General features: G+C 35.7%; 1 protein-coding gene across 4 annotated transcripts in view; it reads right to left on the bottom strand.

Annotated features, from left to right (window-relative positions):
* The window catches only part of LOC145984022 (ligand of Numb protein X 2-like), an 881,878-nt gene that overhangs the window by 6,187 nt on the left and 857,848 nt on the right, over positions 1–17,843 (bottom strand). For 3 of the 4 annotated variants that reach the window (XM_083117335.1, XM_083117333.1, XM_083117334.1), the window contains exons 6-12: positions 15,880–16,002; positions 14,122–14,224; positions 11,348–11,562; positions 7,708–8,220; positions 6,283–6,417; positions 4,873–5,060; positions 499–657 (exon numbers count right to left, since the gene is read on the bottom strand). In XM_083117335.1, the coding sequence (XP_082973461.1) occupies positions 499–657; positions 4,873–5,060; positions 6,283–6,417; positions 7,708–8,220; positions 11,348–11,562; positions 14,122–14,224; positions 15,880–16,002 (1,436 nt within the window). The remainder of the gene's footprint in view (positions 1–498; positions 658–4,872; positions 5,061–6,282; positions 6,418–7,707; positions 8,221–11,347; positions 11,563–14,121; positions 14,225–15,879; positions 16,003–17,843) is intronic. The other variant, XM_083117336.1, reaches the window with a different exon arrangement.

Genomic DNA, 17,843 nt, shown 5'->3' with positions numbered 1-17,843 from the left:
AATGTTAGATTAATCTGGTTGAATATCTGATGCACAGGCCGATGAACTGAAACTTCCTATCATTTTTTAATTGCGCGATTGCATGGGAAATAGCATTCAAGTCAATTAGGTTTGGGGTTCAGCTCTATTTTCAAGGTCAAAATTTAGGAAAATGAAGACATTTGGGAGAATTTTTACCTAACTATTTTGAATCAGGCTTAATTTATAATTGGTTTGGATGCTTCAGTATGTGGCGAGGACTCAAATATTGGGACCAGACAATTGGAGAGCTAATCAATAAATGGAGCCAACTCTATGACCAAGAAATAGCAATAGTAGTTCATGTGTTTATAATAATGCATCATCCAGAAAGCCTGCTTTCAAAGGGCTAATGCACCACCAAGTTAGAATACACAAGGAAACATTCTGTATATTTATTAATTTATATTCTGAATGTTCAAACTGCACGTGTGTGTCTGAGTTTTTGTCTATTAGTGCACTCTATAATATACTACTCACTTGAGTTTTCCATCCTTAGCTGCTGGTGAATCTTGTACAACAAAAAGAATGTGGATTGGTTCTGGCCCTCTTACAGGATCTTCTCCTCCAACTATGCTGAATCCCAGACTTGCTCCAGGACTTCGATGCAAGACTACCATTTTAGGAAACTGAAGGCACCTGCGAAAGTAATACATCACTTGTTAACAACAGTTAAATCTTGCATTTGTAACACTATTTTCAATTATTTCAAGTAACATATCGCACTACTTCTTACAAAGTAATTTCCATGTACCTAATAGGGCCTACCTGATGGCATAGTGGTAATGTTGCCTCCGTGAGAATTTTAACTGGTCCTGGGCAGTCATCCTGAATGGTCACTACTACCTAAAATGCTGGTGCAGTGGTTTTGTGTTGATGTGAGAAAAAATGAGCGGACAGAATGAGGAGGAGCTTTTTATAGAAGCTTTGAGGGACACTTCTGACCCAAGTTCACCATATTCTCTTGTCTTCGTAACTACTGTATATCATGCACCCAGTATCTGTGCTTTCTTTGTGACTTTTCTGTTCCTTTTGTTTCCTTTCCTCCCCAACCACTACTATAAACTCCTCTTCTGATGAGCTCTCTCCATTGTAACTGTTGGCTCATGTGGTGCCATGCCAACCACTCATAATACATTCATTATTACAGAGTTCAACAGTTAAGTTGAACTCTCTAATAAACGACAACTTCTATTGTGACTCTGCAGTCATTATCAATGACATGAGAAAAAAGTGCAAATTCCTACGTAATTAAATGAACTTAAAGATATTGGCTTTAGTTTATTCCACATAACAAAAAACTCTATTTTTATCTAATTTCTTATTCTGACACCATTTTCAAATCAAATATGTACAAAACATGCCAGTGCAAGAACTTTCATGAAATTATGGTGCAACAAAAAAATCCTGTCAATCAAGAACATCACAAATATTGCAAATTTGCCATTGATATAAGATCTAATAATAGAGATAATAATAAAATAACATTCATTTTAATGAACTTTTAATATACTATTATTTTATTGGCAGTTTAATATTATTATATTTTCAGGGAGAGAATTCTATTTTACACACAAGATGAGTGAATATCTGGCACAATTGTGTTTTTTTTCACATTTTATACCATAAATATAATGAAATTTATAGTTATTCTTTAAAAGTTTGGGGGAAATTTTACACATGAAGTTTACATTCTGTCATGAGATGTTTAATCCCACTAGTTAAGCTCCAAAAGCATTAGGAGAAGGATTTTGAAATAGTATTGTAAATATATATTCAAAAATCTACATCTGAGGGGAAGAAAAAACGAGCACATTTATGTGCTTGCTAGGTCTAATATCCAGACAATGCCAAAATAAAATAGGTAATTAATAATTTCTTGTCTCACAATGTTATAATTTGATGAAATATATAAAAAAAATAATGATGTCCTGGTTTGAAATAGAACAAAGAACCTTTGAATTCAAGCTTGTGAGTTGAACATTTAATTTGTCATATTATATAAACCAAGAAGATGAAATGAACAATGATGCCTTCAAATAAGAAAATATAATCTCATCATTCCTTTAAATTATGAGCTCAAAAATACAACAGATAATTGCTGCAATTTAAATACTAAAAATGTATTCAATATTTTTGGTGACTTGCACTGTTTATGCAATTAAATTAATACCTCACATGGAGAGTTGGTGTTTTAAGTCCACTTTATGCACAGTAAGGCTAATCGGGACTGGACCTACAGTTTAAAGTGGGATCCGAACCACTTGTGCCTCCACCGGGTATCGAACCCGGGATCCCTTGATTACAAGGCAATGACGCTACCACTGCGCCAGGGGAGAGGCCCACCTCACATGGAGAAAAATGTTATATTAACAACAAATGTGCCTCTGCTGGAGGCATTATAAATTTAACTCTCAATCACAATTTTGAAGGTACTGGATTTGCATCATAGTAAGTTCATGGTATGTGTTTTCTTCCATCTGTTTCATCTGATCATCATCATCTCAATCCTACAATTAACCTAAAAATGTAGAAAGCAACATTAAATGTCCAAAAATGCAACAAACATGACAAATGGTCTCATCCAGATGCTACATTTATTTATTCAGGATTCTAATATGTCTTAATTCCAAGTTGATCCCTTTTCCATTCTTGTTGTACATACCTATTATTCTTAATTTTTTCTTCCATGTAGATAAAAATTCCTGCCAGAGGAATTTTCATACACACAGACACATATTGTGAAAACCATGTGATAAACAAAGTTTGATGATAAGCTAGTGCTGCATGAACTCTACATAAAATGCATTATCTGGTAAGTTCATGTTTCAACCACTAGAACAATCCCAAAAATATTAATTCTAACATTTTGCCAGCAATGTATGAATTAAGACATTCCTTATTGTCTACTATAATGTACTTACCAAATACAAGTAGTAGTTTTGAAACAAGCTTATTTGTAATTTGCTTTTCCATCCTATATATTTCCTCTGCCTTGAAGTTCGTCGAGTCAAAAATTCTTGATGCACTTTCAAACAAATTAACGTAAGATTAATTGTCCATGATGTATCTATTTCTGTGCAAGTTTCATTTCTAAACTGATATGTGTGCATAATTTCCATTATAATTTGCTTCACATGAGCTTGTTTTCAAATAAATTGTTAATATTTGTACGTAATTCAGAATATTCTTTTGAGCAGGCACCACTGTTTACCTCTTAGATGGTGTTTCTACTTTGCAATCAATGTCAATTACAGGTTCTTATTTATATAGGTACTATCAGTTGTTATTTACATGACATAACAATTCAAGCAGCATTTCCCAAATATTTTTCAATTATATTCCAAACCAATGTTAAGCCACTTTATTTGAAACACTTTATATAGCTATGTAGGTGTGCCTTAAAATGAGCCTTCATGAAATCACGACCTCCGCAGATTTGAGATGATCTATTATCACAGCTATGAATCACATAAAAATATATTTATTTAGTCACAAACAAATCGGCAGTGAATAGCTAACCAGTTGATGTATATAACAAATTGCTTTTTGGTCCCTGGCACACTTTATCATGATGTTCTTAAGTTGCACAGTTAAATTGCTGTATATTATCATATCTTTGATGGTACTTCTCAATATTATTAGAAAAATAAACAATATTGAGACATTTCTATCAAAATATTTACTTCATTGCATATGTAAGGCATTATTCCCTGTCACCTGTTCATTTTTTTAAAAATGCTAATGTTCTTCCTACATTCACATACAAAATATTGTATTACATGTTTAAACAGGCTTCTAGTATATTTTTTATCATTTAATGTAAGGTTCATGTCCTTTTTTATTATTGAACAGTGTCATTTATGCAAAATTTTGTACACTGTAGTCTTTAGACATGTTTCTTCTCTCCATACACAAAAATCAAAATCATCGTCATAATATTAATGCTGATGCTCTCCTGTGTGTACGTCTTCATATATATCATTCTTGCTACAGTTATAACAACAATTCTTTAAGTTTCTACTTTTGGGTAATATAGGAAATAATGCAAGTTTTGTCTTCCAATGCAGGTTTTATCTTCTTCATATTTCCTTTCGCCATTGTTAACACATTCATTTACCATAATCACATAATGCTTGACTCAATGCATTCAAGGATTTCAGTGTTATACAGCACATATTTTTTCATGATTCCAGCAAAAAGGATGCACAGGGTATTTAGTAGTAATCTTCATTTTTCAATGTATGTGCTGAATAAATGACAATTTAAATGTGAAGGAATGTTTAGTAGGTCACTACATTTTCTAAATGTACTTGAGCTGATGAACCTTTTCAGTTTTAAAAAAAGAAAGGGAAGTAATGCATGATTAGTTGTTTAAATGTATATATTCACTGGATTTTCTACTGTAAAATCAGACATAATATACTTCTTGAAGTGACATTTGACTTGAGTAGTCAAAGATTTTTAAAAAATGTCATTATTATTTGATAAATATTTATAGTAAACTATTTAAAATATTTTATAGTAAACTAACTTAAGTAAATTGTAATACTGCATCCAGCATTAACCAATTTTCTAAACTTAGAATACAGCAAATTTTTTACGAAAATTCAATAAATTATTTGTTGCTTTTTGTTTATCATTGATATCATTCAATATTATTGGAACCTATTACAGGTAAATATGCGAGTTAATAGATTCAAACAATGAACTTATTAACCTGTTCTATGCAACAGGTCACATTAAAATTTGCATTTTATGTAAAATTTCAGTGCTGCACTAGTTTCTTCAAAATTATTTGATCACTGTTCTTCATCAATAATAATACAGTAAACACTCAGCATTAGTTGTCACCTTGGTAATTTTTGCCAATATAGCCATGACGGAATAAAGTTTAGACACCCCAAGGATGTTTCTGGGCCTTCTAGAACTCCAAGAATAACTTCCGAGCTCTCTACTGTTGCCTTTAATGTAGCTACAGCTTGTGCATGAGTTAATCCAATTAAGCTTGTACCATTCACACTTAGCAAAATGTCTCCTTTCTGAAAAAGAAACAATAACTTTAGGGATAATGCTTCCTGGAAAACTATTTGAGGTTAATTTATCATTGTTAAATATTTTCAATAAAATGCTATCACATTTGAAAGTAATGCCACAAAATAAATTATATTATATTTTAATAATAAGTAGATGCATGGAAAAATAGTACGTGTTTTATAACACGTACTATTAACAATAGTTAATGACATTGAGGTCAGAAGACTTCAGCAGCCAGGCCATGTTTTGTGAATGAAAGAACATAGTGTCCAAAAACTTATATTGCAGGTAAGGCTGTAAGGAAGGCCTTTCAGCATGCATTTAAGTAGATAGGGAGATGAAGTGTGAGAAGATGCAAAAGTGAAACTATACACTATAAACATGAAAGGAGCAATCAAAGGGTACAGAGTGTGGAATCAACATTCAGCAAAGTTCAAGTTTGATTTGGGCCATAGAAAAAGAAAAACATATAATTATCAGTTTTCACAGCTATCAAACACGAACAAATAGTCAGTAAATTTAAATGTTGGCCAATAAAATCAGGAAACGTTTTTGTAGAGCAAGAAATTATAGGCATCAAGACTAACGTAAGTGTTGAAAAAATGCTATAAAAGGAATAAAAATATAATTCAGTAGAATATCTGATTGCTCAAGATAGGGATTATAATGATGAATTATGAAATGAAACTTTATTTGAAGTTTATATATTATTTTAGTATGTTTATTGTCCGTAACAAAAGTAAAGTAAGGTGAAGTTCCCTGTGTACATTGCATCATGCCATGAAGGTAAATATAAGGAAGGGTATGTGCAGGTAGGGCCCCACACATTCTTCATCTCTGCCATATCTGAAGATGATGTGATCAGTACCATTCTCCAGTCTCCTTACCCCACCTACTCAGGTATTCTAGGTTGGGTGAACCCCAGAGCCACTTTACTTGGGGAAAAGGCGGGGAAAATTTTGGCCTTAGATTGGAATCGAACCCGGGTCTCCCAAGTGGCAATCAGACTTCATACTGACTAGACGACCACAGCTTTCCCATTGTACATAATAATAACAATAAATTATCATCATTATATATGCATCACATCAAAAGGAGAGGGAACATTCTTGCTATGTAGTAGCATATCCACTTCGTTTGTACGTTAATCCAGCATAGGATGGCAACCCCCAAGCAAAAAACAATGTTTCGTTCATACACTATCTATTATTGTTTTACAGAACTTACCCAAATTTGCTGAGTCTGTCCAACACATCCTTGAGGATGGATGTTAGCAATGTAGATTGGTATATCTCCTTCATTGCTTCCTAATCCACCTCCAATTCTCATTCCCAAATTTTCATTTGGATCCTTTAAAGTAAACTATAAGTATTAATCCTACTACACAATTTAATAATGGTGGCCTTAAATTTGGTACATATAGACAGTGTAAAATTGTTTAACCCTCAACTACAGTTGTGACGTCCCACGAACCGGAGCGTTCCTTTTCCTTCTTACCCCGCCATTAGTTTTGTCCTTGAGGCTACCTATCTTTCAGTACCTTCCTCAACTTCAGTGTGCTCTGAAAGCGTGAAGGTAAATTTTCCATTATCTGCTTCTATGGTGTTCTATTTATATACTGCGGTCCTGCGGACGTCACGACCGTGTTTGGGAGTTGAAATCACCGACGATTTATTATGATCAATAGACAAGAGAATGGCAGATTTTTTATTTGTGGCATATACTGAATATAGGGACCCGTGGTTTTGAAGAATGAATGTTAAACAATAACTCAGGACTAAATTCACGTTGATCAGCTGTGAGTAAATACTCAGTTAAGATATATTTTGGCTTAGTGAATTTGTTTTCCTTAAACTCGCAATATAAACTAAATACTTTCTTTGAGAAGTTAAAAAATAATGTTTCGCTCTCAAAACTATGTACTTGTGTTCAGTGAATAGCAAAGCATACAATATGATTAAATTCACATAATTTAAAATATGTCCTGCTATAGTTATATTCCTTTCTTTCTTAGAGGTCCTGTGGACCGCACGACTGTGTTAGGCTAGACTGGAACCTGATAATATGAGGTACCAATTTTTAAAGAAACAGCAGCAGATTAAAAAAATAGAAGGTGTCAATCTTGGTAGCTTAGATGATGATCACTCCCAGGTTACAAGTTTTAATTCGGCACATTGTAATTAATTTACAACATATTTAATTATTTTATTCCTCCGTTCTTGTACAATTTAGTTTTCTTCTTTTTAAAATTCTGTAAACCTTAAAATCTACTGAAATTTAATGGTTTACTAATATTTAATAAATCTATCAATAGACATCATACATATATAAAAATACTAATTATCTACAAATCAGTTAAAGTACTGAATTTACAACTGCTTCCTTGTTGTAAGAGCAACTGATAGCAGACCTATAAGCTGTGGTCATGATCAAGGAAAACTCCGTCACAGTAGATATTGTGTGATTCAATAGAATTGTTCCCAACAGTATACAACTTTTTGTGGGACCTGATAAACATAATAAACTCAAAATTCTGATTGAAATTTGAAGTTAAGTCAGAGAATAAACATTGTAAACCACAAGAGAAACTATGATAACCAGCCTTTCTATAAAGTTCTCTCATTTAGTATGGAAATTATGAAAAGATCTTACCTTGTGAATAGTTACAGTTTTCTGTTGGAGCTGTATACCTTCCATTCTCAAATTTTTCCTTAACGTGACAGCCATTTCATCCACTGTTTCTTTGGAAGACTTCCTAGACGACTGTGGCCTCTTGTTAATATTTGGAGATGGCTTGCTGTCAGAACTATCAGATGATATGATGGATGATACTTGCTCCGAAGAATCACTGGAGAGGTTCTTATCTTGAAAAACTGGCTTAGATGTGTTCATATTTTTATCTGGAGAACATTGCTGAAGCTTCTCTTGCCATGTCTGTGAAATATCCGTCTGCTGTGAACCATTTGTTCCATTCTGCTCTGTTGATTTATTCTTGGTTGGAGCTATGTTTGTGACATGTTGTTGTGTTCCTAAAGCTTCTGGTGCTGATTTTATTTGACCTTGGTATGATGGAAGTTCTTTCAAGTCCTTTTGACTTTGTGTAAGGGAATTGTTTCGTCGGTTTAACTTCTTCCTGGCGACCACCAATGTGATTTTCTCATTATTCTGAAATTAGACAAGTAATTATCTTGATTACAGTTTGCTATTATTAAGTTTTCTATTCATAAGAGAATTGAATAGAGAATCTTGAATTGCATTTAAGCATGCTACTTAAATACGAAATACAGCAAATTAACACCAGCAATTTTTTTAGTATTCAACGAAAAATAGTGCTCCACTGGAAGGTATTACCCAAGTAAGCAGAACTGTTGACATGGGCACCTGCATGCTTTTTTTCCCCAGAGAGAACATACAAGGCATTTTTCACCAAAACAGCACCATTTCCTCAAAAAGCATTGCTCCAATTTTAAGTTATGGAGTTCTTGCAATGACCTTGTACCAGTCTTACTTGTAATTATCAGCCGCTTAAAGTAACTGACAAACAGTGGCGAAGCGTAGATTTCCTAGCAGGGTAGGCAAAAAAGTGCAATAATTTCCATTAGTTGCTTATATATGTAAAAAGAAAGGGAGGGGGGCTATGTCATGGAGAGTGGTTCAATGTCTCTCCAGGCCACTTCTTTACTTGCCAGTGGCGTGACGTTTTCAAAAGTGTTGTTACCGGCCATCAGTACGATAATTATGTCTTAGACGTTCTCCTCCCGCCCACCAGATGTCATCGATCTAGATTTTGTTCATTTCGGTTTTCTTTTTATTTGTTTCTATTTTTTAAACCCCTGATTTATACACACACATCCAGAAAGAACTACCAATCATGAGACATCGCGAAAATCCAACGAATAGTGCTGGAGCCCTGTTGTCAATTCTTCATTACTTTTTTTCTAAATTTATTTTGCAATTGAGGTGAAAAGGGTAGAACCCCCTCCCCATAATTTTCGGGTTAGTCTGACGTTTGTGCCCGGAGCAGACGACAGAATTCCGCACTTCCAGCGACTGTCAGTTTGGTACGTTCTACTGCTGCCAACTTAGTTTCTTTTAGCAAGACTTCCTCGCACCGAGGAAAACACCATTGTTATCTGTTGTCTAACTAAAGGAATGGTTGTAGTTAATTCCAGTCTTGGCTTTCTAGATAAATTAATTTCTGACACCTGTATGTGCAAGTAAACATAATTTAAATTTTGAATATTTTCGTCTCATTTGTTCTGCTCTATGTTAATCGTGACGATGAGAATGTATGGAGAATGAATTAAAGATGATCAGGAAACATTGGCATGACCACAATTAGGTCACCTGGCTTCGTAACGTGTTAGGATGACCACCACGGGAAAAAAACATAAGTAAAGGTGACCTCTCTCATTCAGTGTGTATACTTCGCATCCTAGTTTGTTCTACCCCTTGTGTTAGTAGACACCTTTACGTGATAATAGAACATAGGATCCTTGTTTGGGACCCGGCAACACGACAGGTTACTATGTAACATATAAACAGGTTATAATAAATCTAGTTGCTTGAGAGAATAGAATTCCAATTTTTAGGCGCAATTCAGCTCTTTTCTGCCAATCCAATGTGACAACACTGGCTTGTTCCGCCAGACCTGAAACAGACATGGCCCGCGCAATAACCCCATAACACAACACTCTGTCCTAAACCCAAAAAAGGTCTTCCCTTGCATTGTACTCTCATTGACTGCCCTCTTCTCTTGTTATTCCTTCAGGGTAAACGAAACTGCCTACCTCTTCGCTTGTGTCGGCTGCATAAAAAATGTCTGCTTGTAATATCTATTCGACGACAGTGTTAACGCATTAAATAACGTTTCAACAACTTTTAATATATTTTTTTGATATTTTGCTGTCACTTGCCACTACTACTTCCAAAGGAAAATATAGTTGAAAACATTTTAGAAATGATTGTTATAAGAAGGAAACATGAAAGACCAAAAGTGGGTCCTACCTTACCGATGATTACATCTTCACTCAATTAAGAACTCGATTGTTCTTGCATTTCATCCCGGCACTTCTTGCATAAATCTGATCGCTGCACAAGACACGAATCACAAACAAAGTTCTACCGCCACGAACCTCGCGCTCCGAGCCAAGCTCCCTTGTAGCGTCCTGCTCAGGAGCGAGGGAATCCCCGTTCACGATAAAAATAAATTATTCTATTTCCAGTGAAAGTAAAACTACTTTGTAAATATAAGGCGTAGCTAGCATTTTAATTTACATAATTTGGTAAGAAGACTTACTTTACACATATAAGTTCTTTAGACTTTCTGTCTAAGCTACGGTGTTGGGCAAGACCATCAGCACTCTGACTAGAAAACGAAGTCAGAACTACAGTACTCCGTAATTTTCAATTTCACTTACACTTGTCGATGAAAGGAAGGAAAACCTAAGTTTCGTACAAAATATGGAGAATGTACAATGAAATAGAAATATCTCTGCACGAACACAGGCTAATGTTTACAAAAAATGCCGGTACACCATAAATTTCCAACCCTGGCGGAAATGCAGTGTTGCTGATATTCTGTTCGTCCTAATGGGTAACACCGCGAGGCCGGCCTCAGGAGCACGTTATAAGCATACGTACAGTACTCGAAAGATTAGGCTTCCCACATATACGACCGTACGACGGAATGTAAAGAGAAGAGACCCCAGCAAATGTGCCTCACTCCGTGGAAAGTTCGTATACTGGACAGGGTTAGAATTTTTTTGTAATTATCATAAATGAAAATTCCAAACTTTTCCATTGTATTACATGTGTTTTGACGAAATAAGTAAATACACCTTTAAAAGAGTAATGGCGTGGGTAGGCCCGGCCTCCTGGCCTCATAGGACGCTTCGCCACTGCTGACAAATAATTACGAGTGAAATGAAATGATATGTATGAAATATATAATTTTAGATTAATATTCATTTTACATTTTCTGCATATGTGCCACTGGAAAGCCAGTTTGTCAAGGAGTATACAAGGAAGACGAGAAAAGAAAGAGATTAAATGGATTTTAGAAAAACTGAAGATGCACATTGCCTTAATGAATTTGGTTCTGCTATGTCACACCTTTTTCTTCTTCATTTACAGTACTCATTTCAGGGATTTATGTTTATACAGGTGCAATCAAAAACAAGTAGCATCATGATGAAATGTAAAATGTTAATATTTATTCATAGCATTAGAAAAGGAATCCTTTGACAATAAAGCATAACATAGCCAAACAACAACAACAGAGTTAACTAACCTGAATAATCTGAGAAGCTTGTTCTAATCTGTAGTTTTGAACATCTTCACCATTTACCGAGAGGATACGGTCATAAGGTTCAAGCTGTCCACACTGAGAAGCTGTACTTCCTTCAATTATCTCCAGAATAAATATACCAGGTTCCATCCACCATCCACTTAATCTTACTCCAATCTGTTGATTATGATGTCGCTCAAGTGTAACTGTATGCAGTTCTGTAAATAATTATTAAATTCGTCAGAGATAAACTGATTCAAAGTAATGAAGATCTGCATAATGTTTCAGTTATGTCATATCTGTATGAATACATCACATACATTGCATGGAAATAATGTAGCCGAAAATGAGGGTGGACAGCTCATTTAATAATACATGTATAATATATGTATATACCTAGGTACACATGCAATTTGGAATCTGATCTTGTTTATAACTCTGGAAAATTATCCTAACCATACATTGGAAATTTATTGTAGAAGTGTGTGACATCATACAATAAACAGTTTTCAATGAAGTTAAGTATACAGGGTGTCTCAAAAGCAATAGCGCAAACTGACAGGTGAAAGTACACGATAATAGAAGCAAAAAAGTCTCAGTAAACATGGGTCTGCAAACGAGCCGTTTTCGAGATAAATCGCGAATGTGTGATTACAAGCCGCCACTGACCTTCATTGTTTGTAAACGTCTTTCTAGTTAGTGTCAGTTTGCGCTATTACTTATGAGACACCCTGTATATGTACAGGAATGATTGTTTTTAATTACTTATAAAGTTGGTAATGCAAGTGAAAAGAACCCACCTGAGAAGGCAAGAGTATAATTTTTGAATTTGAATCTTGAACATGCACCTTATGAATAATAATAATGATTGAATAAGCATTTAATTTTTATGCAACTTTATCGAACCTGTAGCTGCCAAAGTGATTTCCATTGGGTAATATGGGGTCAGTGCATCAACTGTCATCCTTATTTTATCCCTCTATGTAGACATGGCATATTTCTTCCTATTTTCAAGTAGTTTTCAATTGGCAGCAAAATACATACTTATTGTCTGAAATCTTAAGTTCTCAAGACTGCTTACACCAAAATCAAGGACACGAAAATGTTCCTCAGGTAAGAATAACTTTTAAATAAGGGTGCACTGATTTTTCAAGTAATTCTTTATGCCAATTATTTTGAACAGACCAAATCTTATTATTTGTAAATAAGGATATTGCACTCGAGTTGTCCTTATGCACATACGTTAACTGGAGATGGGTTTACAGTCTTACATAAAATCTGCTAGCTCCTATTCCCCTGAAACAGATTCTCTGAATTGTAATACCCTCAAATGGGTGAGTGAATTTTAGCATGAAACTCTGTGTTATTCTACTGCAAATCAGGTTACAACAAATGTGTAAGTATTGTATTTAATTATAATTGTGACAGATTATCTGGGCAACATATGTAGCCTGAAATAGGATGAAAACAGGGCACATGATATAAATATTTCAACGTATTGTTTCGCGTGCATTGTATAAAAGTATAAAAGATAACACATTAGATTACCTCCGATCCTTTTATTTTCCCTCTCTCATCTTACATTCTCTCCTCTCTTTTTCCTACTGTCTATTTTTTCTCTTCTATCTACTTCTCTATCCCTCTTCTGTCCTTTTTTCTTGTCCTCTTCTCTTCTATTCTATTCTCTTTCTCACACACAATTGTCACAGAACCATGAAACAAATATGTGGGTATCTATACATTATACACAAGATTTCTATTTACTTTTAAAAAAATCAGAGAAGGAACATGCAGAAAGCAAAGTACTTACTCCAAGCTCATCACGATACATCATGATTAATCTAATATTTCCCCACTGATCGTGAGATGTCTGTATCCTTCCTTCATTCTTTCTTTCTTTCTCATCAGTTTATTCTTTTCAGTCCCTTCTCCAACAGAGTGAGTGAAAAAGAATGAGGGAGAGGAAAATAACTATAGGTTCGTCGCAAATAAAGTAGTAAGAAATTGATTTTTTAATCTATTACTATCATAAATTATTTTGCTATTTATGATGATATCCTAAAAAAATTGCATTTTAGGTGCTTTTTAAAAAAAGAAATCCTGCCGTGCATTTCTAATGCGCATTAACCCTGCAGTTAAGCCTAGCTTTGTATGCAACACACCAACACCATGTGTAAATTGGGTTGCCTATGTCATGGACACTTCTGGATTGCAATGACAACATATGAAGTCAATAGGGCCGTTACAACCCAGAAATGTCCGTTACTGTACAACGACGTAAAATATTAGGAAAGCTTTAAGTTTACTAGATACTACAAAAGAGATTCTTTCATTTAATGAAGTAAAAATATCACTGGAACAAACCTTCCGAAAGGCAACAAAAACGCAAGGATGGCCACCTTCAGCGCCGTCTGCCGAGGTTTTCACACAACACCTTGTTCATATTGTTTTGTTACACAGTCCTTCAAATGTATTCCGACATTTCAAATATGTTTGTCCACATTCGGATTGATATTAAGCAGACGGTGCATTTCGGTTCTGTTGATACAGTTAATAGAATGTACAGTCGCGGACACTTCTGGATTGCAAAGATCCCATTAAGAGTGAATAGGACTGTTACAACCTAAATGTATCCGTGGTGACTGTACAAAGCTTATTTGCAGGGTGTGTGCTCTTCCATTTGGGAGGATGGGTACTTAAGATTTAAATCATGTGATTGACGTAGTTAAAATGAAATTGGATTCATTTTTACTTTTTTCGTTGTGTTTATTACTCACCTTCAATATAGTGTGCAGTTGATCGTGAATTGTATGCTTCTATTCTTTCCCGATAAACACCCAAACGGAGTACAGGGGTCATCTTTCTTAGAGACTGACAAGCCTGTTGGGAGAAAAGATTTTAATGGACACTTTTTATTAAATTAGATTAAAATAGTACATCTATTGGCATTATTACATTATTAGCTAGAAAATAAGATAGTTCGAAAGCGTTCTAATTTCTTGGTACACTCCTGTTCACAAAAGTGGCACATTTTATATGGTTGTGCAGTTGAAGCACGTGCCACTTTATCTGAACAGGAGTGTACAAATCTGATTGTAAATTATCATTTACCAGCGTCAGAGGTAGACGTGGTCTACCCTAAAATTATATTTTACTTTGGTAAAACAGGAAATGAATGCCAAATTTTTAAAATCACACACCCACACACATAACTCAATTGGGCTGTACAGGCTATCGGTAAGAAATATTAAATACTACATTTATTTGATTTCGTGTATTTTACTTCGCTTTTCTGCTACTTTTGGCTAATCACGAAGATGAAGATGAGTGGTGATATGATGAAATTGATGAAAGGTCACTCACAAACTCATGCCCAGGCCTGAATTTGAACCCGGGACCTCTGGCTTCGTAGCGCGCTGTGCCAAGCACTCCCTTACGGAGATAGAAAAAAATATTAACGTAGATGCACTGCCAAAAAGACATGTTCTCCTCAACAGTTCGGAAACCCTTGATTTGACGTCCACTTTACACTCCACGTTTCATAGTTTGGACCGCAAACCGCCGGGCCTCTCTACCGTCCTGCGATGCCGGGAAAGAACACGCTGTTTACGGCAGACGAAAGACAGTTTCGAATCAGTCTTCGCAGAACTAAACAAGTCCATTTCTGAGTTTTATTGCTTCCTTTCCCAACGTCTCTCTCTTGTCTCTCGCTTTTTGCCTGGAATTTTGGTTTTGTGTGTCGTGTTGACTAGTGAAGCGAGCGTTCAGCGACGTGTATTCTATGTCTTCGTTTTGGGTCTCCCGAAGTTTTCTACAACCTTCATTTCATGTGATATTTGTTTTAAAAAAATAAAGCATTCTTAGGAGCAAGCATGCATCGAATTCGTGATAAAATGTTTTAAAACTCGAACCATGTATAAAAATGTTACAGTTTATTTTAAGTACATATCAGTGGATATGTAGATAAGGTTTAGCATAGTGCGGGGGCAACTGCCTCCCTCGCCTCCCTAATGGCCGCCACTAGTTCATATTTTGATCAGATAGCCTAATCGGGCCTGGACCTACAGTTTAAAGTGGGATTCAGCCACTGTACAATGTGCCACCACCGGGGATCGAACCTGGAACCCCTTGATTACAAGGCATTGGCGTTACCACTACGCCATCAGGGAGGCCCACGGACCATGTACAAGAAAATAGGCCGCGACATGTGGTAAGACATCACAATTTTTGCTTTCATTTATTTTTACCTTTTAAAATCATGTTCCAAGCAATCTTGAATATTCAAATGAAGCACCACCACTAGGCTACTAAAGTCAGGAAGAGATAGTTGCATTACATTAATTTCTTGTAATGGCTATTGCTAGTTCGTGATGGGCAACGACCGAAGAAAACACAATATTATTCCCATTTTACTTGACTCAGTATGTTCTAGCTCTCGTTTGATGCGCTTGATCATTATCCGATTGCTTATAATTCAAGTAAAACTGGCAAATAAAGTACCTGTTTAAAGAGAATAATGTTTCAATATAACTTACTTGATGATGGGTTGCATTGGTCATGTCGACCCCATTTATTTCTATTATTTGGTCTCCTGGTTTTAATCTCGCATCTTGGGCTACCAGTCCCTCGGGAAAGACTTCCTGCACCACAACACAGCGCTGGAATCAAAATTTAACACATAAAAATACGAATATGTATATCCTATGTAATAATAACATGCATCAATCATGTAAAGGTTAAACAACGCCACTTTAAAAAATGGATGACTAACCTAAAATTCATAAAATCTTTACTTACGCATGTACAAAAGAGTAACAAAACAATAACATTTATGATTTTCAAGTATGACTATTTATAGGGAACATAAAATGCATAGGCCTGAAGTGTAGACTACCTTCATCACATTCAACTATCCAAAATTTGGATAGTAGTCTTTATAGAATCTTTCTTATTGAACCATGAGCTTCTGTAGTTAACTGGAAAAGTCCACGAGCGGTTTTAATTCTCGATGAGGCATTCCGGCTTTTCTGATCACATTCTGTGCTGAAGAGTTGTTTACCGAACCGATTCTGGAACTCATAATGGGTTACTTCCTATTTCATTTTCTATAAATGATCTTGGCCGATGCTGGTCAGGGATTTGCCGAGCCGAACAGTTCCGATCGTTAATAATTGATTTCCTGCCTTAGGATTCCTTCTACATATCTTGTAATGCAATATTGTGCTTTTGTTCTTCCTAGGGAGCTTCCAGACCAAAGTGACAGGGCACACGGGCATTTAGAGTAGAAAAAAACAAAACAATTCACTGCGCATGCGCGACCACCAGGCTACACGACACGATGCACGCTATCGAGAAAAAACGTCCAGGCCGAGTTGCACGTGCAATTTGTGTCATTTTTGTGTGAAAGATTGCATTTATTTCTGAAGGTTCGTTACCATGTGACACATGTCGCTTCTGTTTGAAAGCCCCTTAAATTAGCACTACAGGGTGGCTCAATAAGTCACTTAACACCCCCGGTACAAGGCCACTGCAGCGCGCAACTTGGAAATGGTGATGACCAATCGTTATCAGGCCAAGGGGGAACCACATTGACGACACCCGCAGGGTCGGCGGCCATCTTGATGTCCGCCATCTTGAATTCAACTTCAGAATTTTAAATGGGAAGGGGGTCTTGCGACATATCAAATTAGGCTAGAATTTCACGAGAAATGCAATAGTGAAGGTTTTTTCGACGTATCTTTAACCAGTAAAAAGTTATGACTGAATTCTTGTACCAATTTGCTCCTTTTCGAGGTGTTAGAAAAATGCCTTAAAATTTGTTTAGCGCATCGGTAATGCATCGAGATCAAAGTGACGTCTAGGGAGAGACGTTCGCATGCCATTGCACATTATTTTAATCGGATACATCCATGAAGAGCTGCTCATTATGAATGGTTGTCGCGAACAATTACCAGTGTGACGCTTCCATTGAATTAAAAGTCCTTCACAGTGACAAGGCTAATTTTTATGTTCAGAAGGAAGTTTATAAACAGAATATTCGATGCTTTTTATCTGATAACCCATTTTTGACAGATCAAAGCTGAATGGTTAGTGCTGGTAAGTTAATGGTGTGTCGTGCTGTGTGGAACACGATTCGTTAGCCAATTTTTCATCAACGGAACCTTAAATGCTTAGGGCTACTTGGATTTGTTAAATAAACATTTTTTTTATCCTTGCTTATGAATGAAGGTACTTTTTACAGAGTTTTTTCAATAGGGAAGAACACCAGAACACTTATGGGAACGTTATGAACCAGTTCTTGTCCAAAGTTAGTTATCAGATGACAAGGGTCACATATTCTGTTTATGAACTTCCTTCTGAACATAAACATTAGCCTTGTCACTGTAAAGGACTTTTAATTCAATGGAAGCGTCACACTGGTAATTGTTCGCGACAACCATTCATAATGAGCAGCTCTTCATGGATGTATCCGATTAAAATAATGTGCAATGGCATGCGA

This window comes from Lepisma saccharinum, chromosome 2, assembly GCF_977018435.1.
Source record: "Lepisma saccharinum chromosome 2, izLepSacc3.1, whole genome shotgun sequence".
Lineage (NCBI taxonomy): Eukaryota > Metazoa > Arthropoda > Insecta > Zygentoma > Lepismatidae > Lepisma > Lepisma saccharinum.
The sequence above is the reverse complement of the archived record's forward strand: the minus strand, read 5'-3'. Positions and strand labels throughout refer to the sequence as shown.